This window comes from Pseudonaja textilis, chromosome 2 (assembly GCF_049901715.1).
Source record: "Pseudonaja textilis isolate UNSWEBS1 chromosome 2, rPseTex1.2, whole genome shotgun sequence".
In the NCBI taxonomy this organism is placed as follows: Eukaryota; Metazoa; Chordata; class Lepidosauria; order Squamata; family Elapidae; genus Pseudonaja; species Pseudonaja textilis.
In genome coordinates, this window is record NC_141991.1 from 72,190,571 (window position 1) to 72,214,482 (window position 23,912).

At 36.5% G+C, this 23,912-nt stretch overlaps 1 protein-coding gene across 4 annotated transcripts in view; it reads left to right on the forward strand.

Annotated features, from left to right (window-relative positions):
• Positions 1–23,912, forward strand: part of ANXA6 (annexin A6) — a 48,741-nt gene that overhangs the window by 11,518 nt on the left and 13,311 nt on the right. For all 4 annotated transcript variants that reach the window (XM_026696625.2, XM_026696626.2, XM_026696627.2 and 1 more), the window contains exons 3-19: positions 4,684–4,774; positions 6,462–6,556; positions 7,997–8,110; positions 8,279–8,369; positions 9,648–9,727; positions 9,816–9,872; positions 10,764–10,857; positions 12,881–12,976; positions 13,660–13,718; positions 14,909–15,031; positions 15,362–15,420; positions 16,984–17,062; positions 18,064–18,145; positions 20,790–20,884; positions 22,475–22,588; positions 22,901–22,991; positions 23,656–23,735. In XM_026696625.2, the coding sequence (XP_026552410.1) occupies positions 4,684–4,774; positions 6,462–6,556; positions 7,997–8,110; positions 8,279–8,369; positions 9,648–9,727; positions 9,816–9,872; positions 10,764–10,857; positions 12,881–12,976; positions 13,660–13,718; positions 14,909–15,031; positions 15,362–15,420; positions 16,984–17,062; positions 18,064–18,145; positions 20,790–20,884; positions 22,475–22,588; positions 22,901–22,991; positions 23,656–23,735 (1,500 nt within the window). The remainder of the gene's footprint in view (positions 1–4,683; positions 4,775–6,461; positions 6,557–7,996; positions 8,111–8,278; positions 8,370–9,647; positions 9,728–9,815; positions 9,873–10,763; positions 10,858–12,880; positions 12,977–13,659; positions 13,719–14,908; positions 15,032–15,361; positions 15,421–16,983; positions 17,063–18,063; positions 18,146–20,789; positions 20,885–22,474; positions 22,589–22,900; positions 22,992–23,655; positions 23,736–23,912) is intronic.

Sequence of the window (23,912 nt, forward strand, 5' to 3'; positions counted from 1 at the left end):
TCTGGACCATGATAAGTGTCTATTTGAATAGAAAGTATATTGTTTAGTTTTAGCATTTCTTTCTCTCCATGTATCTTTTAAGTTTATTTCATCTACCATTTTAAAAAAAGATTTGGGGAGAGTCTTTCTGTTTTGCTTTGTTGTTTTCTGTGCTGTATAATCCAATTTGTTGTCTACAATTCCATTAAAATATCCCATCATAACTATATTAGCATAGTCCAGTTCAATTATTTTCATATGTAATTTTTTGTAGAATTCTTCTTGTTTATCATTCGGAGCATATATTGCAATCAGGAGTGTTTTCATATTATTGTCCATTATTTCCACCATTAGTATTCTTCCATTCTCATCTGTGTAAATCAATTTTGCTGGGGTGGTCTCTTTGATATATAAAACCACTCCTCTTTTCTTACATTAGGTCAAGGAAGTGAATATTTTCCCTAATTTTGGCTGTACCAACAATTGTTCATATTGTTTTTTAATATGTACTTCTTTGTAGACAGTAATATCAAATTTTAATTTCTCCAATTTATGAAAGGTTTTCCTTTTTTTAATGGCTGAGTTGAGTCCATTTATATTAATTGTAATCATTTTTTTCTCTTCCATGGTTATATTTTATAATTAGGTTTAACAGCTCTCGTAGATCTTAATTCATGTTGTTCTTTGGCTTCCACCTTTCCACCTACTGCGCCTTCTTCTTTTTCAGTCGCCATTTGGCAGTCCTCTTGGAATTCAATTAATGAGATCTCTTTTTCTGCCTCTTCCTCTTTCCTTCCAAAAAATTCTGTATAAAATAATTCCACTTTCTCAATTGAGTCAATTCTGTGTCTCTGTTCTTGCCCTGTGAACATTAAACCTTCTGGAATCAGCCATCTATAATTCACCACTTTTTAAAGTAGCATTTTAGTCAGGAATCAGTATTCTCTTCTGATCTCTCTCACTCTTCTAGGTATTTGTTTCAAGACCACAATCTCCTTGTCTTTGTATTTCAATATTTTCTCTTTTGCCACTTGCAATATTTGCATCTTAATGGCTTTCTTTGTAAATCTAATGTGAACTTCTCTTGGTAAGCTAGTTCTCATCGCATATATTGTGAAAACTCGATAAACCTCATCTATTCCATCCATCATCATCTCTTGAGTTATTTCCAAAGCTTCAGCCAGTATTTCTATCATTATCTCAGCTAGGTTTTGTCCTTTTTCTTCCTCTACGTTTTGAAATCTAAGATAGAATTCTGATCTATCCATTTCCCATCTCAACATACCACTTTTATCTTGTTCAACCACCGTTAATCTATTATCAATATCTCAAATCTTCTTGTCTCTTTGTTTATCTTCTTCAATTTTTTGGAATCTCTCGTCATACTTCAACATCATTTGTTGGATGTTCTCTACTTTTTCATCTGTTTTCCCTATTCTTTGTTCAATGCTCTCAGTTCTTTGTTCAATCTTCTCTGTTCTTCGTTCGATGTTTTCTATTCTCTTTTCAATGTTCTCTGACCTTGCTTGGATATTTTGAATTCCTTGCATAATCATCTGCAGAGTCACTTTTTCTTGTTCTTTTTCTTGCTTTAAAGTTGTCTATGTTGAACGTTGTCCTCCAGATGGTGGAGAGGAAGAAGTAGAAGTTGAAGAACCAGGAGCTGTAAATTTCCTACTTATTTTAGGCAATTCAAAATCTTCAGGTTCTTCTAAACCTTAATCCAATTGTGAAATAACCAATTATAGTTCAAAATAAAAATAGTAAAAAAAAGAAGGCCAGTAATAATAATTAAAAAAGGAAAAAGAAGAGAAAAAAAGAGAGGACAAAATTTCTTCAGGTTCTTGTATACCTTAATCCAATCAAAAATAAGATAGAGAAAAAAAGAGAAAAAAGAAAAAGGAAAAAAATTTTCAGGTTCTTCAACACCTTAATCCAGTTGAAAGGTCTCAAATAGAAAAAATGCATAAAAATAAACCAAAAAAGTAGATGAAAAAACAAAAATACCAGGAAACGGGAAGAAAAGGCTTTTAAGGCTTTCCCTTTAAAATAAAAAGCAAGCGTAGAGGTTGGACTTCCCCCCCAAAAAGAGAGAGAAAAACAAAGGCAAGCTCCAACAACTCCAGAAACCCAAACAGTTATTACAAAGAAGGAGATTTTAAAAAATGCAATAAAGCTGGTGAGGAGGGATAGGACAACTTAGGAAAAGTAAAAAGGGCACACTGCACTTTATTTAATTATCCAAGGCTCTTATTATAGCTCTCTTCTCCAAAAACTTATCACCTTTTTCCCCCTACATTTCAACACCAGACTCCAGCTGTTGATAGAAATCCAGAAGAGCACCTGCAATAATACTCTCATGCTCTTCCCTCTATCTTATCAAATAGCAATGTCCTTGAAAGAGTCTCAGTTCTTTCTTTCTCAGCTTTTTCTGGTCACAGGGAAAAGAATATTTTCAAGCCTCTAGTTGGCAGTGTTATAAAGTTTCTTTGCTCTCACTTTCCCCCTCCTTTTCCGAGCAGAATATAATGAGAGTTGATAAAAAGAAAAAAAAAGATATTTTAAAAAAATGAACTAACTAAAGGGAGCCTCTAGCCTAAAATATTACAAAATCAAAAAGGACAAGAAGAAAAATAGATAGATATGAACGAAAAAAACCAGTCCAGTTTCAAAATACAAGATCGTATATAAAAAATCCAGCAATGAGAAAAACAAAACAAAACAAAACATTACTTTGACATTCCTGTTTAAAATCACCACTTAGTCATTTCTGTCAAAACTTTTACAGATTCTTTCTTTCTCTTTCGGCAGTGGCCCCCAACCTTTTTTGTGCCATGGCCCGGTACTGGCATCACAAAATGATCCACGGCCCGGTACCGGCATCAGCACGCATGACAAGGCAAGCCGAGTGACCGGCCAGCCAGCCGTCCCCCGCTTCTCCCCGCCACCTTCAACTCCTCCTTTGTACCTTTGTCGATGGGCTTTGCTTCGGGACGGCTTCGGGACGGTCACTCGGCTCGCCTTGCCTTGGGTGCTGAAAGAATCCTCGTGCCTTAGTTTCGTTCGAAGCTGCCCCCCCCTTCGATGAAACTAAGGCGCGAGGATTCCTTCAGGACCCAAACGCCGCTTTCCAACCGGAAAAACTCACCCGGAAGCACTTTCTCGTCAAACAAAATGGCGCCCAGAAAACCAGCGGCCCAGTAGGAAATGTTCCACGGACTGGTACCGGTCCGCAGCCCGGTGGTTGGGGACCCCTGCCTTAGGGTGTCCTTTCAGATCTTAAAGTAAAAAAAAAAAAGTTCTCACCAAACCGCCACACTTTCTCTTTCTGCTCTCTTCCGTTTCGGAGCTGTCCCAACTTCAGCAGCTTTAATGGCTGCCTCTTTGCCGCTAGCAAGAAGAGCTTCTCCTGGATCTACCAGGGACTTTGTGGTATCCCTGGGATCGGCAGGATGCGCTCTTCACTTTCACCATCTCTTCGGGACAGTTTAGGTCTGATTGGCTCGTCCAGGAGCAAAGATATCGGCAGCGATCTCAGACCTCCAAGAATGCATGCTGTATCATCGCGATGCCAGCTCTGCCCTCCCCATCCAAGAAGCTTCTTGAGTTCTGCAATAAGCTTCTTCAGTTCTTCTTTCATGTCTTGGGTGAGAAGTGAAATATCTCAAGGAAAAAACAAAGTCCAGTTGCCTTTTGGAAACCACCTTTGGAGAACTGTTCCAACTTTTCTCTCAGAACATGTGATGATCAGCAGCTCAATAAATGTTCCACTGATCTGCATTGTTATTTCATACATTTCTGTATTATATATTCATCTCTAACTACCCCAAAGGGAAAAGACAAAAAGACTCTTTTGCAAGAATACATGTAATAGATAATTTTCTTACTGTGAATTAATCCAATGTTTAAAATTGGATTGGGGAATGCCACAGTTCTGAAATTCTTGCTTTGGTTGAGTCTTGTAATCTTAAAAATAACTGTTGGATCATATGAGTTAATCGTTCTATTACTACTATGCAGTTTAAATACTACAAGTCCATATAACTTTAGATTTTAATGAAATTCCAAGAGGAACACTCTACAGTTCTGGAACTACTAGTTGCATACTGTTTTATTGTAATATTATCACAGGAAATTATAGTTCCACTCTATGGTACATTGATTAGACCCGGCCTGCATCCACTTCTGATTACCACAATACAAAAAGGACATTGAGGAAGTAGAAAGAACATACAGCAGAGTTACAAAGATGGTGATGAGGTTTTAAGGCTAGATAAAAAAAATTTAGCTAAGGAAGGGAAGGGAAGAACAGAGATTTGTTAGTTGTTTTCAAATATTTGAAAGTCTTTCATAAAAATAAGGTATGGATTTATTCTTCATAGATCCTGAGGTAGGACAAGAACCAACAGGTAGAAGTTTTGAGGGAGATCCAAGCTTGAAATAAGAAGGGACTTCCTGACCATGAAAGTTTTTAAGTGTTAGAGCAGACTTCTTCCTGAAGTCATGCATGTTCCATCACTGGAGGTTTTCAAGCAGAGGTTAAGTTATTTGTCTGGAATGGCCGGAGGAAGAGAGGGGATTGAAGAAGTAGCTCTCCAGTAGCTCTCTCTTTTGAATCTATCATTCTATTATTATTGTACCTTCTATAGATGACATGTTTTGAAATTATTAATTTTATTTTTATCATCTTTTTTTTTATTCTAGGCTGGAAGATATAGAGGTTCGGTGAAGGATTTCCCAAACTTTGATCCCAACCAGGATGCAGAGGCACTTTACAATGCTATGAAGGGATTTGGTATGTCTTCAATATTAACCCTTATCACTCGGAATGAAAATTGATTTAAAAAATCAATAGCAGTGTTTTAGGCATGCAGCCAACTAGAACAAGGCAGTGGCAAATCATATCTATAAATGTTGCCTAGAAAACTGCAGGGAATTGTCCAGATAGTTGCCAGGATTAAAAAATGACTTTAAAATGCCCCTCCCACCAACACCAAAAATAAATTCAATAAGAGCAATCCATATCAATGACATCATCTGCACATTTTCTTTTTCTATGGAAATTGTGCGCAAGACTAGTGAGAAGAAGAGATAGATTATATATTTTCAAGGTTTGGCATACAAGAAGATCTCGATTTACAGGAGTTCATTTAGTGACTGTTCAGAATTACTACGGCACTGAAAAAGTGACTACTGACTATTTTTTATACTTACTACCATTGCAGCATCCCATAGTCATGTGATCAAAATTCAGACACTTGGCAATTGGTTCATATTTATGACGGTGTCAAGTGATCACCTTTTGCAACTTTCCGACAATCAAAGTCAGTGGGGAAACCAAATTTACTGAACCGTGTTATTAACTACTGCAGTGATTCACTTAACAACTGTGGCAAGAAAGGCCGTAAAATGGGACAAAATTACACTTAAAAACTGTCTTACTTAGCAACAGAAATTTTGGGTTGAATTGTGATCGTAAGTTCAAGACTGCCTGTATATATTTTGTACCTGCTCGGCTTTGAAGAAGATGAAATAACACTGATCCAGTGATGACCAATCTTTTTGACGAGGATCTTGCTCATCACATGCCTTCTTCTATCCATAAGTCCACTTTGCTTAGTCATTGAGATAATTAGATGTGACTCAGCAGCAGACCTACAAACTAGCATCCCTACTTGAAAGTCACCTAGAAAAATGTTTCAAATCTTGCACAAGGTCAAACAGTTATACGCTATTTTATAAGCCGCTTGCCTGAGAAATTTGTTGTAATTCTTTTAAGAAATTCACTTATTAAAATTGTGATGGTTCTTAAAGCAGGCAAAGTCCTTTCTCAAGCTTGCTGATAACCTAGAAGCAACATATTGTTTTAATGAATAGCACACATGTCCTCGGCTTAAAAAGGTGTAAAGTACTTTTTCCAAAATATTTTCAAAATATGTACAACTCTACTATAATCTTTTATTCTTGTCCAATTCCTCATTTCTTTGTCAAATGAAATATTTAGAGCACAAAAGAAATTTTGCAACTTAAAAAAATCATAATAAACATTTTAGATTAGTTTGAGGAGAAAGTGGTAGGTTAGGCATTCTGATAATTCTGAAGGGAGAGAGAAATTTAGGAATTTATGTTTATGCTGATGTGCCAACAAAGTTAAAATTTCAAAGTGGAACTGTTCAAATGGTAAAATAGTTCTTTTAAAGAGCAGGAGAGATAATATATAAGAATTGCTTCTCCTTTCCCATAATACACTAAGCTACTTTCTTTTTCTCTCATTTTCCATGGACTGGAGTAGAATGTATTTTATTCTTCCAGCTAATCATGGCTGTCAATGTGCTTCCTGTTTTCTCAGTTTCAATTCAAACCAGAAATGGGACTGTTAACCAGATTTTTTCAAAGGCGATTCTAATACATGTTATATAACTTTGCTGTCCATTTTAGGACCGTGTTATCTTAAAATGACTGAAGCTTTTTTCTTCCTGCAGGCAGTGATAAAGAAGCTATACTAGATCTCATAACATCCAGGAGCAATAAACAAAGAATCGAGATCTGCCAAGTGTATAAGGCTCTCTATGGAAAGGTCAGTCTCAGAATGGACAGGAAAACTAGAATCTTATACAAGGGTTGTAATTTCATATTTGAATACTGGATTGTGAATAGCTGACTTCCATTCCTCCAGGTATCTTGATCTCTTCCATATGTGAGAGGAATTTTATCCGATGTTATAGACATGGATACACTTCATTACATTACTTCTCTACATCAGAGATGGGGAATGATGGACCCTTTATTACTTGTGGACTTCAACTCCCTGAATTCCTGAGCCAGTATGAGCTCAGGAAAAAGTTTACAATTCATAAATGGGCTATCTTTTCCCATCCCTACTCTACATTACATAAATCTGATTCTTAAGGTTTTATTCCACAGTCATGATATGCCAGGAATCAGACTGAGTTTTTACTTCTTTCAACTAAGGAACCAAGGATATACTTAAAGCAGAATTTTAGGATCTGTTAATCATGATGCAAAATTGCCAGTGGTGAGCATATATTTTACTCTGGCAGCTGCCCCCATACTCCAAGGCAGATACCCCTCCCATCTCTCCAATCTATTGTACAATATATACAAACATCTACCTATATGACCCTTTCTTGTTGAGGTATAAGAGTAAATAGGTCCTAATAGGTCATGATAAGTGAGTGCCCCAAGCACATATGTTGCACAAATAGAATAGAAACAGTTTGTAATGTAAAAATTCCTTATTTTTAGCCACCACCTCTTTGAGTCTCTGGAATTCAGGAGATCAAGTGGGGTCTATTTCCCTTTGCAATACATGTCTTCCAAGAGATGCAAACATTCACAAAATTTAAGGGGAATGGGAAGAGTTGTGGCAGCCACAACTAATGAATTACTAGTGCAAGAAATTGTTGATCGTTTTATGACATTTAAATCTCATAACAGTTCTTTCACATGTTGTGTAATAATAAGCTTGTCCTTAATAGTGGTACTCATGCAGATTAGATTTTAAATTAAAAAAACATTTGTTTTTTTGCTTTCCGCTAGGGAGATTCTAATTAATATTTTAACAAATTTAAGTATATTTGTTTCTGCTTCCAATGTTGAATTCAGTTTTTAACGATCCTAAGACTTTATACTTTTTTATGATGAATGGTCTTCTAACAAACTCATCATCTTCATTTAATGACCCCATAATCTCTTGTGGGGTGGAGTCTGGGCAACTGAATGGTGCTAGCAGAGTGTTTTAATGGTGGATGACCTTCCTGTCACCAATGCAGGTTTTGTTCAGCAGATATATTCTCAGTGTGTTCACAGAGAGAAATATCTGCCTCTACCTAGGGTTGAACTCACAGCCTCCTGATTGTGAGGTGAGAGCTCCACTTCTAGGCCACCGCACCGCAAAACAATTTGCTTTGCTCAGTTTGGTCTTCTAACAAACAGCAAAGCAAATTGTGGTTTTTATTTTTATTTTTATTCCTTACCTTTTCTTCCTTTTTATTAGGACCTGATTGCAGACTTGAAGTATGAATTGACTGGAAAATTTGAACGACTGATTGTGGGTCTAATGAGGCCCTTGGAGTACTTTGATGCCAAGGAAATCAAAGATGCCCTAAAGGTAAAGAAAGAATTTGATTGTGGTTGTCATTATTTCTGGAGCTCATGAGAATATTGGTGTTTTTACTTTTAAAGTACTTTTTTTGTTCTGGGGAGCATTTATTTTTTCATCTTTGTAAGTAACGACACATTGTGGCTGATACAGATAAGTTGTGTTCTTTATTCCTAGGGGATTGGGACTGATGAGAAGAGCTTGATTGAGATTCTGGCATCTCGGACCAATCAACAGATTCGTGCTCTGGTCGAGGCTTACAAAGATGGTGATTACTGCAAGATCTTTGTATTGAGTTGGTTTCAGCTACGCTTAATCCACGGCTGTTAAGGTTGCAATAAGATTGACAGGATCATGCTGGAGAGATTATCACTAAAATGAAGGGGTCTTCTTTCTGTCTCTAATGCAGGGGTGTCAAACTCAGTTTCATTGAAGGCTGCATCAGGGTTGTGCTTGACCTTGGAGGGCCAGGGGTGGTGTGTGTGGGGCGTGGCGGGGGGGGCATGGCCATGGTGGCACGGGACTGCACCTCCGCACACATGGTTTTATACACTTATAAAAATAGAGAGGCATACATTTGTGTGATTTTGTTTTTTTTAATACATACTTGATTTACTTGATTACCCTATGAGAGAGAAACCAGATCAAGAAACCGACTCTGTAGGAAGACTAGAACTATACATTATTGACATAGGCCAGCGGTGGCTAACCTTTTGGGGCTCCTGTGGCAAAAATTGTGCACTCACCAGGGTGTGGGCACTTGTATGCCAGCACCCAGAATGCACGCCCTCCCTCCCTATGTCCCTTGTGTATGTGCGTGCAGTCCCCTCCCCCCCCACTCCCTTACCTGCACTGCGCCTCACAGCTGATTTTTCGGCTGGTTTGAGGCCTTTTTGGCTTTTCAGGTTGAATTATAGGCCTGTTTCATCACTTCCGGTATTAGAGGAAGTGATGAAATGAGCCTATAATTTGGCCTGAGGCCCATGCAAGTGCACTGAGATAAGTATGCTTGCGGCTCGCGTGCCAGCACAGCTGGCTCTGTGTGCCCACTCGTGACACGCATGCCATAGGTTCGCCATCACGGACATAAGTTATAGTAGCAGAATCCTGCAAGCCTGAAAGGTAAAATATTTTACCTTTCCTCCCTTTTACAACCATCTGAATCAAGGACAGCCTCCTGCAGCACTCTGGCAGCTAAAACAGGGGGAGGGGGGATCTAAGCACTCCGCAGGCCGGTTTCAGCCCATGGAACTGGAGTTTGACACCCCTGCTCTAATGGATATCTTATCCTGAATATCCTGGAATAGTTTACAAATAACAAGTTTCAGCTTTACCTCAGTGATGATGAACAAAGTGTCCTTTCAGCTTTTTGTTCAGTTTATGTAATTATCTTGTTATATTGCTTTTGTCCTTGTGCTGTTAGCTTGTGGATGAAATGCATTTATGAATGCTTGCTCAGTTTTGTTTTTGGCTGTGTTAACATACAATGCATTTGTGTATCAGATGAGGAAAACAGCAAGATTTGTTTTGTATGGGTTTTTTTTAGCATATGAAAGGGATTTGGAGGAAGATGTCATAGCAGATACCTCAGGACACTTCAAGAAGATGCTCATTGTACTGCTTCAGGTGTGTTGGTCTTTATGTTCTTTTTTAGCGTTTATTACATCCTTTATTTAGCATACTAATAGAACTGATGCATTGTTGTTTTCTATAGGGAAACAGAGAAGAAGATGATGTTGTAAGTGAAGATTTAGTGGAACAAGATGCCAATGTAAGTGATGGTACTGCCTAAGTGATGATCAACAAAGGAAGAAATTGATCTTTTTTCAAAGAACAAATCTAGACCTAGAAAACAAAGCATATTCTAGAGGGTGTTCTAAGTCCTGTGTAGATAATTGTTGTAAGTTCTGACATAATCTTTCTCTGCCAATTCAACAGTGTATGGCCCTCTGTAGTAATAAAAACTTAACACTCAGAAACACCCATTTTAGTGTAAATGAGAATAGATCTGATAAATGCTTGTTTTTTTTATCCATCAATAAACAAACTCCTAATACTGTATTGGTCAAATTTTTGGCAGCCTAGCTCTGATTGGTTTCCTAAGCCATTATTCTTTTGATGTAGATACTATTTATAGTTTGTCAATGTAAAAGGATAAAGAATAGGACTTCAGAAATTCTTAATTGAATACTAAATTCAAGGAGATATTCTTATTGGACTTTATAGCCCCAGAATTTAGATTGATCTGTAGATATATTCCTGAGGCTCTGACAATCTGCTATACATTTGATATATTGTTTTGTTACATATTTATTTATTATATTTATATAGTACTTTTTCATCAGGAATTGAAAGTGGCATGCATAGCAATTCTTTCTCCAATTTTCCTCACAATAACTATATAATATAGGTATGTTGCCTTGAGAGAAAATGATTGGTTAAAAATTGTCTAGTAAATGTTAACATAAAGTCTTAATTTTTATTGAGCTATCAGATCAATATTACATATCAGTTTTGAGAATTCAGTAATGCTAATTCAAGTTATATGGATCATTATTTTATGCTGTTTTAGCGCTTCCAGATAAGATGCTTAGAAAATGTTGATGGTAACAGTAGTTGTTTCCTTTTTCAAATTGTCCTGTGTACTTATGTTTTCAAAAAGGACTTGTTAGAAGCTGGAGAGCAGAAATGGGGCACAGATGAGGCCCAGTTTGTCTACATTCTTGGAAACCGAAGCAAACAACACCTTCGGCTAGGTGAGCTGGAACATTGTACAAGAAATAATAAAAACAATTTGAATCTCCAGAATCTCAATTTTTTATTCGCAACATGTGATCTCTTTTAGTAAGGCATCATGTGTTTTCCTAGTATGAGTGATGCATAAGTGATGAGTAGTGGGTAGGTAGGTTGATAGGTAGGTAGGGAAGGAAGGAAGGAAGGAAGGCAGGCAGGCAGGAAGGAAGGAAGGAAGGAAGGAAGGAAGGAAGGAACTTACATTAAGATCATTCTTTGGAATCTTATCACTAGGCAACATGGACTGCTAAGAGTAGCTTTCAGTTGCATCAGAATCTGATCTGTGATATTGTACTTGAATATCTTTGTCACCAAAATACAGATCCATGATTCTTATTCTTCTTCCATAAATGTGAAAAGGTAATGCAAAAGGAACTGATTCTTACTGCTTATTTGCTTGTTGCTTGTTAATCATTTCTTTTTTTTTACCTTGCCCTGTAGGAAATCACTCTATGATGAAACTATTCTGGTTCCTGTTTTTTTAAAAAATGCGGAAACTTCTCCTATTTAGTATTTGACTGGGTTTACTTATTATGCTAAGCAATTGGTGGTTTCTTTATTTTTTTATTTAGCATATTATATGAACTACCATTCTGGTTGTAAGCTATTGATGGTAATTTAGCATTATTTCTAAACTCAGTATTGCATTTTATTCAAAGCCTTTTATGAAACAAATAATAGTTTAACTTAATTTTTCAATAAACTAAAAAACAAAGTTAATTATTAGTGCAAAAAGTGACCAAGCTAAGAACACTTTATGGAGTAATGTTTGTTAAAAAAGATACGTTTGAAGGCATAAGTAAGCATTAGTGTTTAAAGTATCTTAAACTCTGTATTCTTTTTGCTGAAAAAGAATGATGACCTTCTGAAAAAAAATAGTTAACCAAGATCGAAATAAAACATCTATTAATAAACAGCCATGTATAACCACAATGTTGAAGGTTCTTTGGGAAATATTTTAATTGCAGTTATTTCATTGATGTAAATTGAGGAATATATTGTTTTGTAATCTCTGCTATATAAATATATGAGTTTTTCTATTGTATTGCCAAAAATAGTTAAATTGAAATATTGTGCATGATTCAAATGTTTCCTAAAACAAAACTAAAATTTGTAGAATGTTTTAAAATGTTTAGGGTATGTCAGATGAGTCAGATTCTCTATCCTTGCATCATTTACATATTAGTAGCATAATACAACTTGTCTTTACCAGAAAACTTGAATCTAAGAAGAGAAAAGTGAAAGTCTAAAATGTTTTTTTTAAGATTATGAATTGTTGTGCTTATAAATTTAGCTTGCTCTTTGGCATTTTTAAAACATAAAAAACCCTCATGGAGCAATATATTCGCTGAAGTATTTTCTATTGCAGAACATTTCCACCCCATTTTATTACATAGCTAGAGATCGGTGGCTGTGAAGGTTATTAATTTTCTGAAACAAATAAAAATAAATAGATCAATGGCTTTGCAGGATGCATCAAAGTTAATTGGCCATTTACTGCTTTTGTTTTCACATTGGGTTGGCAAAGGAAGTAGATACCATTTCATGAGTTTATTTAGAGTTTTGGATGCTAACACATTAAAAAAAAAATAGCCAAGCTAAAGATATTTTAAGACTTTTAAAATGTAAAACATGTCCAAAATCTCCTGAGATCCCAGACGATGACATAGAGATATTTCTAGACTTTGCTATCTCCTAAGTCTTGGTTTGTTTTGTAAAATTCTGTTACATATAATTATAGTTACAGGGCTTCTACTAGTAGTAATGGATGCATGATGCTGCTAATCCCAGTTTTAAACACTAAGAAATGGCTGTAATGTTAAGCATTCCATTCAAGTTACCGTATATTGTGCTAATGAGGTAGCTCTATATACTGTAAGACAGGTGTCATTTGGCATTCGGCTGAAGATACTTTAGATATATCAATGAGCCAGATGCATATGTGTGTATGAGAGAGTCTGAATATCTGTCTCCCATTTTTTTCAGTCTTTAATGAGTATCAGAAGATTTCGGGAAAATCCATTGAGATGAGCATCCGAGGAGAACTATCTGGGGACTTTGAAAAATTGATGCTGGCTGTAGGTGAGCTAGATCCTATATTTTAAAGTATTTTTGAAAAACAAAAGCAGGGATGAAGGGACTTCAAAAGCCAGATTAAATCCGGGCATGCATGTAAAACAAGTACAAGCCTCAAAACACCAGGTTCCATACTTTGAAAACACTATATGTATATATCAAGAGGCGCTTTCCTCAATTCTTCTTCAGGGTTAAACAACTTTGATTAAGATGAGGTAGATACAGAATGCCTGTAACTAACTTCTATTAAATGCCTGTAACTAACTTCTATTAAAAAGATGTAGATGATTTCCAAACATCTAGAAAATTCATAGAATTTTTTTGAGATAGAAATAAGGAGAGAGGGGGGCATGTCTTTCTCTGATTGCTAATAATTACACCATTCATGGTTAAGGGTAGTAGTTGTATGCGCAGAGAGAAATGTGGGTTGTTCAGAATAAAACTTGGCAGTAACATCTGAGATATGAGCATTTTCTTTGTGAGTTGAGCATATGGAAATCATGTTGTAAATAATGTGATTTGGTGTCCAAGAGGAGGGAATGGCTGCCTGTAACTCTACTCAGGAGTGCATTACAGTGCAAGATTGAACAGCATTTTTTTTATCATTTATGATGCCAGATGGTAGCTTTTGAGGAGCTTCAGAAAATGCATTTTTGACCTAAAAAACTCTCCCAATGCCCTCTCCACAGTGAAAAATATCAGGAGTACAGCTGAGTATTTTGCTGAAAGATTGTTCAAAGCAATGAAGGTGAGTACCACTCCAGGTATTCTAGAGAATAGCTTTCATCTCCTACTATATGTGCTGTATCTTCTGAACATTAGAAGTACCACTGCTGACATCTCTAGATTTTAACTGTTTGGACTTTTCTAGTATCAAGATTAAAACATTGAGTGGAAATTTAAATCCATGTCCACCTATTCAGTTCCAAGGAATGAACACTTAGCCAATTTTAATAATTATACCCTGTGACCTTTTACTATGATAGTTCATAAAAATGAGATGCTAGCCTTAACAAGTGTGGTTTGAATCTGTGTCAGCTCAACTATACAGATTCTAACTGTGCACAGGATATTATGCCACCACATGTTTTTGAAAACGGGTTTGGAGTTACTGAATAAATTAAGTCTATTTAAACAGCCAAGTTTGTATCATAAATGTTATTGCAATAAGAAGCAACTTGTTTAGCTTTCACCAGTCACAATTCATTATAGGCATAATGTGTAATCAGCATTTGTACAAAGAGTGATTCAGATAAATGTTTGATGTTTTAAAAAAGAAGGTCAGAGAACAAGAAAATTAAGAAAATGTGTTTTAACATAATTCATATTTCTAATATAGGGTTTTTAAAAATTTCTTAGCCAAAAATTGACTTTAGCAAATAGTATTAAGAAGCCATATTTAGAGAAATGTATTCAGAATAACATATGCAATTAATAAAGAATAAAATATAATCAATTTATCATAAAATAAAGGTTAAACAATATTGACATAATATTAATCAGTTACTACTATTATAGTTAATAACTGTATTCTTCTGCTAATAAAACTATTGCAAATCCGTTCCTTTCAGTTGGGTTTATAGTTTATGAATACTATTCAAAATATTCCAGCAGTATTTTATCTAGGATGCCCTATAAATTTTTCCATGACTGAAAAAACTCTGACTCTCCTATAGTTATGAGGCACAGATAGCATGTGCTCTTCATATTATATCTGACATTTTGAAAAATAATGAATTCAGCTGATAGATGAACTATTATACAGGTCGCATGTAGAAAGAAGAAAAAGCCTTTGAGGGTTTTTTTGAGATGCATGTGACGATTGGGAATAGCCTCATATTGGATTCCAGCATCTTCTATAAACAACTGTACTCATTAAAACTTTTGAACATCCCACGTTCCTTTGGGATCTTTGTGACCTTAAATGATTCATTCTAGGGTTTGGGAACAAGGGATAACACGCTGATTCGCATCATGGTGTCACGGAGTGAGATTGATATGTTGGATATTCGGGAAATATTCCGGACTAAGTATGAAAAATCTTTGCATCATATGATTGAGGTAAATACTGTATATTTGCACTGCAGAAGTTGTGCAAAATTTATCATCGCTTTTTGTTTGCTTTTATAATGCACTGAATATTACTAAGAAGGGATCTAATACTCCTGAAGGTATCTGGTATCTCATTCTTCATGTTATGCTTGGAAGAGATCATCAACACAGAATGATTCAGGCAACCTTAAAGAGAGATGATTGGGTTAAATTTGTTTTGTGAGAGCTTAGGTTAGTTTTCGTGACATGCCATTTAGGTAATATAGCTTCCATCTTAAGGATGATTTGCACTTTGGTTATAATTGTGAAGAGCTGAGTTTTCCTCTCTCCCTTTTACAGAGTGACACGTCAGGTGATTACAAAAAAGCACTACTGAAACTGTGCGGGGGAGATGATGAGTAAGTCCAATTCTGAAGCATGGTTTCTTATGGGGGAGGAATGCTTTTTAAATGGCCCTCAGTTGCTGAAACTTCTTTGGGGCCTGTACCTCTAATAATGTTATTTCCCAAGTGGAATATTTTTTTTCCCCTTGCAGGGCTAGTTTCTATCATAGCAAATACCTTCTCCCAAAATTTCAGTAGTTTTTCTAGAAGTGAGGTTTTTCATCTGAAGATGGTCAGTTGAACTATCCTTGAACAGCAGGCCCTTCAGCTCAGTTTTTGTTGATAAGCTAAATATGTGTTTGTCTGCCTGGAAGGACTTCGAGCCTTTTAAAATACTCCTAATGTTCGTATTATAATTATGGGAGAAATCTGTGTTCACTAAGAGTTGACACAGTCTTGATGGCACATAATCAATCATATTGTAATGTGTTTTTAATCATAATGTCTCAGCCACAAAATGCAGTAGGAGCATATTGCTATGTGTTTTGAAATGCTCTGATCAGCAAAGAACTGATTCTTATCCTTTTCCATGATTAAGCCTCCATAAACTAGATCTAAGCAGGTTCAGCTTCCTCTCTCTTTCTCTATAAATGCATTTCAGAACTTGATCCAGTGTGTGGGTATATACTGCTACTGCCCAAATTCAGTAGTTGAACCTGTGAGATTTTATAGGTTTTATGTACATTTTGGACCAGCCTTCACTAACCTATTGCATTTCAGATACATTAAATATTAACTCTCACCACAGTTGTGATAGCTACAAATATTAAGTAATGTAGTTGGGACACCTAGAAAGTAGAAGAATGGATGGGAGGATAGCTTAGGCAAATTGCATATGTCAACATTAGTGCTGACCAATATTGAATGATCAATGATTTACTAAGCATGAGGACTACAGATATATCTTTTACATGGAAATCAATGCAGAGAAGAGTGGAATAGCATTTTGTTTTAAAGAGATCTTAGAATCACTTGCACTACCCTATTCATGTACTATTTTTGCAATTCTCAAATGGCATTGAAATAAAGTATTCAACTGAAGAAGTAGCCTTACAGGCTACATTTGGTATAAAGGGTACCTTCATTAATTGTTTTCCCACCTTTTCATTCAAAGCCCAAAGCTATATTGATGTTTCCTTTTTATTCAAAAGCAAAAGATTGGGCTCAATCAAGATTAGACCTAGTTAAGGTTTTAGAGTTGGGCTAACATAGGCTTTTAATAATTTCCCTATGATCTTAGTACGGATTAAGAAGGACTGCAGCTGCCTTTTGCAAAAGGAAAGAAAAAAAGACCGTCACCTTTTTCTTAGGAAAAATTCTTAGGCAAACACATCAACTAGCCTTCTTTCTACCATGCCTCTTATAAAAATGTACCAAGTTATTACAGAAAAGGATGGATGGATGGATGGATGGATGGGCAGGTAGATGAATGGATGTTGTTTGGACATTTAGGTGAGAGGGGGTGGATGGGACAGTGTGACTGGCACCAGCTAATTTGCACTGGATTTGCATCTTCACATTTTACTGTGTCTCTGCAAATGTCACCCACCTTGTATCTTTCCATCCCTCCCCTTCCAGTGCTGCAGGTGAGTTCTTCCCTGAAGCTGCGCAGGTGGCCTATCAGATGTGGGAACTTAGTGCAGTGGCCAAATTGGAGGTTAGAAGCCAGCCTTCCCTTCCCCTACCTGTGGCTTGCTGGCTCAAAACTACAACTGCTTCACTCTATCCGCTGCTAACGCTCTAGACCTCTTGGATATCTTGCCTACTCAACAATTCTCCCTTTCTAACATTTTCTAAACATGCCACTTTAACTAATATGCATTCATAGTTAGAAAAATTATTTTCTCCTTCCTTAGTTTTCTGTATCGTTAAGAATTAACATTTGGGGATATTGGTTATTCCTCAACAATAGGCTATCTGACGATAAAACTAAAAAACAGTTCAATGGAAGTGCCCATACATACCCAGGAGAATCACTGCAGCTTCATAAATGCATCTGCAATATGGATCCTTAGAGCTATGTTAAGAAAACAATCCATAGCTTCTGTTATAAAATCAAATTAGCAATAGAGGGGTTTTCTTCCTTGGCTTGTTTTGCTGTGTGAGCTGATCAACTTACTAAACTTTTCACTTATTGTTTTTAAAGGGTGAATTCACAATGCCCCTTATTAGTGGATTATTTTACCAAGTAAACCTCCTCCTTTCTCAGACTATTCTTCTATCATGACTTGTACTGCCCAGTACAAGGAAACACACAGTGATTAGATTACTCTATATAATCACTGGAACGGGCTCTGTGAATTCATCCTAGGCTTTTTGCATGTAAAATGGTTGGGGAATCAGTCCTAAAGAAACCACGTCTTTTTGAATTAATGTCTAGAACATTGCTGATGTAAATCAGAAATAGGCACTGCGAATTTGAAATATCACTGAAAGACGCCCTCCACATGCTGACTCTGGGAGATGCATGAGCATGGAATTTATCCAGTTCTTCTCCAATTGTTTTATTATATTTTCTTTGTTTTAAATAAAATAGCAATAGTTAGGAGATAGATAGAGCTGCCTTATTTGGAAGCCCTTCTGCTTGGCCCCCTTTCTACGCCTTTCCCCTATTAAAATACATAATTTTAATTTAAACCACTCTTAACTTTTCTACAGCTGAAAGGAACCATTAGTCCAGCTGCAAATTTCAATGCTGATGGTGATGCAAAAGTGCTCAGGAAAGCCATGAAGGGATTTGGTAAGTGACCCTTTGCAATGCCCTGATGCAGAGCAAGAAACAATTACTCTTCTTTTTATTTGGTGGTAAAGTAGTAACATTTGTAGGTTTTCCGGGTACGAAGCATTATTTCTTGGCCTGATTTCTTCCTAAGGCAAGCTTTTTTAGCTGAATGATTTTAAAGTGTAGGTAATTTTCTAAATTCATTCCCCGTTTCCAGTCACATTCAGGGAATGATGTAACCAGCATCTCAACCTTGCCATGTAGAACTCCGCCGTTAGGTTTTGTTCTACTAGAATCAATACCCAATGTTAAAAACACTCTAAAACAGTGGTTTGAAACCTGTAGTCCGCGGACCACTGGAGGACTATGATGTTGTCACAGGTTGTCCACGAAGACATGATTTAAATCTTGGGTTAAGTCTTGGTGGTTCATGGTCATGGTACATGGCCACAAAAGGTACGCAATAGCAATAGCACTTAGACTTATATACCATTTCATAGTGCTTTACAGCCCTCTCTAAATGGTTTACCGAGTCAACATATTGCCCTCAATAATGTGGGTCCCCATTTTAACCAATCTTGGAAGGATAGAAGGTTGAGTCAATCTTGAGCCTGGTTAAACTTGAACTGTTGGTAGCCAGCCGTCAGCAGAAGTAGCCTGCAGTACTGCATTCGTACCATTGTGCCACCATGGCAGGTTCGTGATGAAGAAAAGGTTGAGAACCATCACTCTAAAACATTTGTTGGCTATCATTGCCTTATAGTTCTCCCTCATGTAGCTGATTGGAGAGATTGATAATCTGACTAAATCCTAGGCAGCCATGAAAGAGAAGCCAGTGCAATGCCAGCAGTGTACAGTGCTGAACTTGCTGCACATCACAACTGCCTATGTATTTTAGGGAAGATGATACACAGTTGTGAAGTATGTTACTATGTCTGTTATGCCATTTAGTTACATTTGATACAAGGCTGTGTAATAATGCAAAAAGGAATATTTTAAAATTAAATAAGCAGAAAATGAAAAAAAAAACCTCCACAAATGTTGGAAGAGGGCCTTGTTACTAGATTTACAAAAAGGATATTTTGAGATATAATAGGTCACATTCCTGAATCTTCATTCATGGAAGAAGAAGTGGTTACTCTTCTGATTTTGTGATTCTGGAAAGAGAAGAATGGTTCTGGTGATCGGTCACCATCTGCAAGTCATCCAGGCAGCAAATGCTCCATAAAAACCGTATCAATGCAGAGTCCTTGCATCCTGTTAGTTACTGACAGTGACCAAATGATATTCGGTTTCCTCTAAGACCCAGGAGATGGCACTGTTGTATCAAGAAGCTCATTATAGTTAGGAAAAATGCTCAGGATAGAGAACCCATTGCCTCTCAAGCCGTTGCCTAGTCTTGATACTCTTGTCAGTAGCTCTTGCCATTCTATTTAACTTCAATGTGGTAGGAAGAAAATGAAGAATATAGTCAGAGTGATGTCTAAAAACAGCTGAATGACTTTGTTTCTATTTGTTATGCTTCTATATTGCTAAGTAAGAGACATTCCCTGAGCATCCAATTAGAATACCATAAACCAGGGGTCTCCAACCTTGGCAACTTTAAGACTTGTGGACTTCAACTCCCAGAATTCCTCAGCAAGCTTGGAGGTTGGAGACCCCTGCCATAAACCATATTGCATTTGTTCATTGATTTATACTTGGAAACCTGACAAGAGACTTAATCACTTCCTGAGACTTAACAGATGGCTTACAGATCTTTTAAAAAGATAAACAGAATAATAAGCTATATTTTTATTCATTAAAATAATAAAATCCAAAATACAACCTCTCAAATTAGGTAATAAAATCAATGAACTAAGATTTATTTGGTGTGACCCTGTTGCATATAATTACTCCCCAAAAGCTTTCTGGAAAAGCCACATTTTACCTCAGAGAAGTCCGGGGGGAGGGGGCAACCATGCTTTGCCGGGCGGGAAGCTATTCCTAAGGAAGGAGCTATTGCAAAGAACATCAACAGTCACATTCCTTCCTGCTCTATAACAACTGTAATCAGTAAGATGTGGGCTTGCAAAATACTTGACAAGTTAGGGATCATGGTTTGCATTGAATAGCATGAGCATGATTGGGGTTTGAGTTGTATTAATGGTAATAGTTCTTATGCAGTTGCATCTCAAGCTAATTAAGTGTGTTTCTCCTTGCCACTCCCAAATCTATTTTTAAGACAGGAATGAAGTTACAGTCTTTAGGGCCATGTGGTAACCATCTGAGCATACTGCAGTAAATCATACCCCGCAGGAATAATTCAGGAATTTTCCACACAGAAACCAGAAGCAAAGTGCTGCTGTTATTGAGCTTATCCACTGATTTGATTTTTCTTCAATCAGTTGTAATAGTTGTAATAGGGATAAAAAAACCTCTAAGGATGGTGAGTTTGTAAGGGATCAGAAAATAATAGGATTTTTTAAAAAATCCTATAGGCAGTAAGTTGAGTAATTGATCTTAACAAAGAGCGAATATGTTCTCTCTCAACCCAGTGGTGAACAGTTTCCTTTTTGTTCTTTCTTGGGGTTACTTCCCTGACTAAGTGCAAGAGTCAAGATTAAATATTATTGAACTGGAAAAAAAAATGGTTGAATGTGTTCTGTTTACTGGGTTCCAGGCACAGATGAAGATGCCATCATTGAAGTTGTCACACAGCGGAGTAATGACCAGAGACAAGAGATCATAAAAGCATACAAGTCTCATTATGGCCGGGTAATTAGTACAACCTCTTCTTTTGTATTTCATTCCTTTTCCCCAACATTCAATTGATTGATTTATTGCAGGAGCTCTTATGCAATAACTCTTACAGATGGCCTATTGTAAGTTTGGTGTTACTTTTAAAAATAAAGAATTAAGGTCATTCTTTCATTGGTTGCCTTCCCCAATTAGATGCCTTCTAGACCTTCTGCATAACCATTTCAACTGCTAGTTCAAATCTATGGTGTGTGTGCATGTGCATGCATGTGTGTGTGTGTGTGTAGCTGAATACATATTAAAGATCTGTTGATTTCAGGATGCTTATATAAATATGTAAGGTATGCTGGAGGTCCATGTTTCAATATTTGTTCTTTTTTTAAAAAAAGGAAAACAAGCTGCACAGGAGAGAGCAAAGAGGAACATGATTATAATACTCTGGAAATTTGTAGAACTTCCCCCATTATCCTTCTGAAGTTTTTGTTTGTTTTGTGCCATAAAATTCTTTGCATGCATGAGGCATTCAGGATTGGAAAAACATATTAAAATACAAATTCATTCTCCCTGCTTTGTTGGATATCATGGACCAATCTATTACTCAAATCACCATCAATGTCTGTTAGTCTTTTTTTTTAAAAGGAGACCATCTTTTACCATTTTGCTCAGACAAGATGTCTGAATCCCTAACCTTCTGAATGCCTGAATGCCTAACCTTCAGTTGACACTTGTAAGCAGAAGATGAAAAGGATGAGTTGTTATATATCTTCCATGTATCTGGCAAACTGACCTATAAATATAGAACAATATTGAAGGATACAGTGTATAACAGATTACTTTTAATCTGTATGCAGATTTTGACTCTGGAGAAAAGCCTCTTATCAAAGCAATAATTATTAAGCTCATATTATTAAGCTCTACCTGCATGTGGAGGCAACTACATCTAGAGTCTGTTCTTAAGTTAAAGCAGGTCTTCTCTATTTGCTGCCATTCTTCCTTCCTGCTCTTACCACAGAAAAGGTTAGCACTCCAGAATATTGCATGCATTATTAACACAGATCCAATGAGCCTGAAGGGTAATAATCAGCCCAATAGAAGTAGATGGACTTTCATTTCATAAAGCCTCACTGTTGATCATGCTTGCTAGGACTAATGTGAGATAAAATTTAAGAATAATTGAGTGGCCACAAGTGGCCAATCCCTGTCCCATTTTGTTACGTCAGAACCTTTCTTCTAAACATCGTCTTCCTGACTGGCATCAGCTTTTTGGAGTTTCTTCTTCTTTTAAATAAAAAATTATTAGAATTTTGAGTACAGAGAAGGAAGGAAGGAAAATGCAGAGATCAAAGAAAGGATTTTAAAGAAAAGACTTATAGTTTTCTCTTATTGCAGTTGTAAACATAAATATAAATTAACATCTTACTCTATGATTATAGCATTGTTTACATTTTCTCTATAATATGTTATATAAAACCATATATCATTTTTACTGCTTCCTAAAAAAAAGTCAATAAGGGGTTTCCAATCATTATTAAATGTCCTGTGTCTAATTTGGCCATACTTCTTTGGAGTTTCCAATTCGTTTTCCTTCATGAGTGTCTCTTGTGACAGGACCTTATGGCAGACCTGAAATCTGAAATATCTGGACCTTTAGCGAAGGTTATTCTAGGACTGATGATGCCACCTGCCTTCTATGATGCAAAACAGCTGAAGAAAGCCATGGAGGTAGAACACTTTTTTTTTAATATTGTATTTGAAGAACAGAAAGATAAATTTAACCCATAACGGAGAAGGAGAGGAGAAAAACCTTCTTTTGCCTTCATCTCAAAGAGTAATTAAGAAAGAATGGGGGATTTCCTTCTTGCTAAAGATTGCCAACTCAGGCTGATAGGTTCAATTCTGAGCCAACCATTAATTTTTTCAGAAGCGGAAATATCAGGATGTCAACGCACTAGGCATTTCCTATAAATGTGAGCGCTTAGCTGACCTGAAATATTAACAATGACTAAATGATCAAATATCTTTACATCACTCCAGGGGGCTGGAACTGATGAGAGTACTCTCATTGAAATTTTGGCCACACGGAATAACCAAGAGATTCAAGCAATTAATGCAGCCTATAAAGAAGGTAAAAGAGTTTCTTCAATAATTCTTCAAGCGGAAATGATGTAGGAGACTAAGAAACAGGAAAGTATTTATCATTTGTTGTATAAAATGCTTAAATTTTGCCAGTACGCATATTATTTACTTGCTTGCTTACTCATTGGCATTTTCTATAGGGCTCCCAATCTAACAGGATGACAAATCACTTCTATATTGGCAAAAAAAGCAAGGTAGACTGTCCTTATAAATAGCAGGAGTTGAGCTTGACTCAAAGGAAATAGTCACCTCTCATATTGCGTCAGATCAAGGTTGGAAGCTACTGACCTTCAGGGGTAGAAGCTACTCAGAATAGAGTATTCGCGTGGGCTTCATTCATGTGAATATCCTATTCACACACTAAGAAATGGAATCAGTACTTGGATGGATGTTTTCTAGTGTTAAGTCTGCATGCAGCTGACCTTAAAGGATTAAATAGGGCCAGGCATACAGTAGGTAATTTTTAAAGAGGAGAGCACTGGAAGATCTCAGGGTTACAGGCTAAACAAACAAAAAAAACATTCTGACAACCCAATTTGCATTTTTTAATACAACAACAACAACAACATGGGTATATCTTTTTAATCACCCAGGAATTCCATAGGAATCCAGGGTGTCTCGAAACACTTCCTTCTTCTTTTGTGTTTTTCCAGCCTATCATAAATCTTTAGAGGATGCACTGAGTTCTGACACTTCAGGGCATTTCAAAAGGATCCTGGTCTCTCTGGCACTGGTAAGAGGTTTTTTTCCCCCCCACAATACATTCTTAAATCTCCTTTAGTTAAAGATAAGTGTTTTCTGTCTGATACTTCTGAATATCTAATGACCTGAATCCGTTGTTAAACCACCTTTAAAAGTTGCCATTCTTTTTATTTATTTCTTTTTTAATTCATCAAGGAATCTTGTGCAT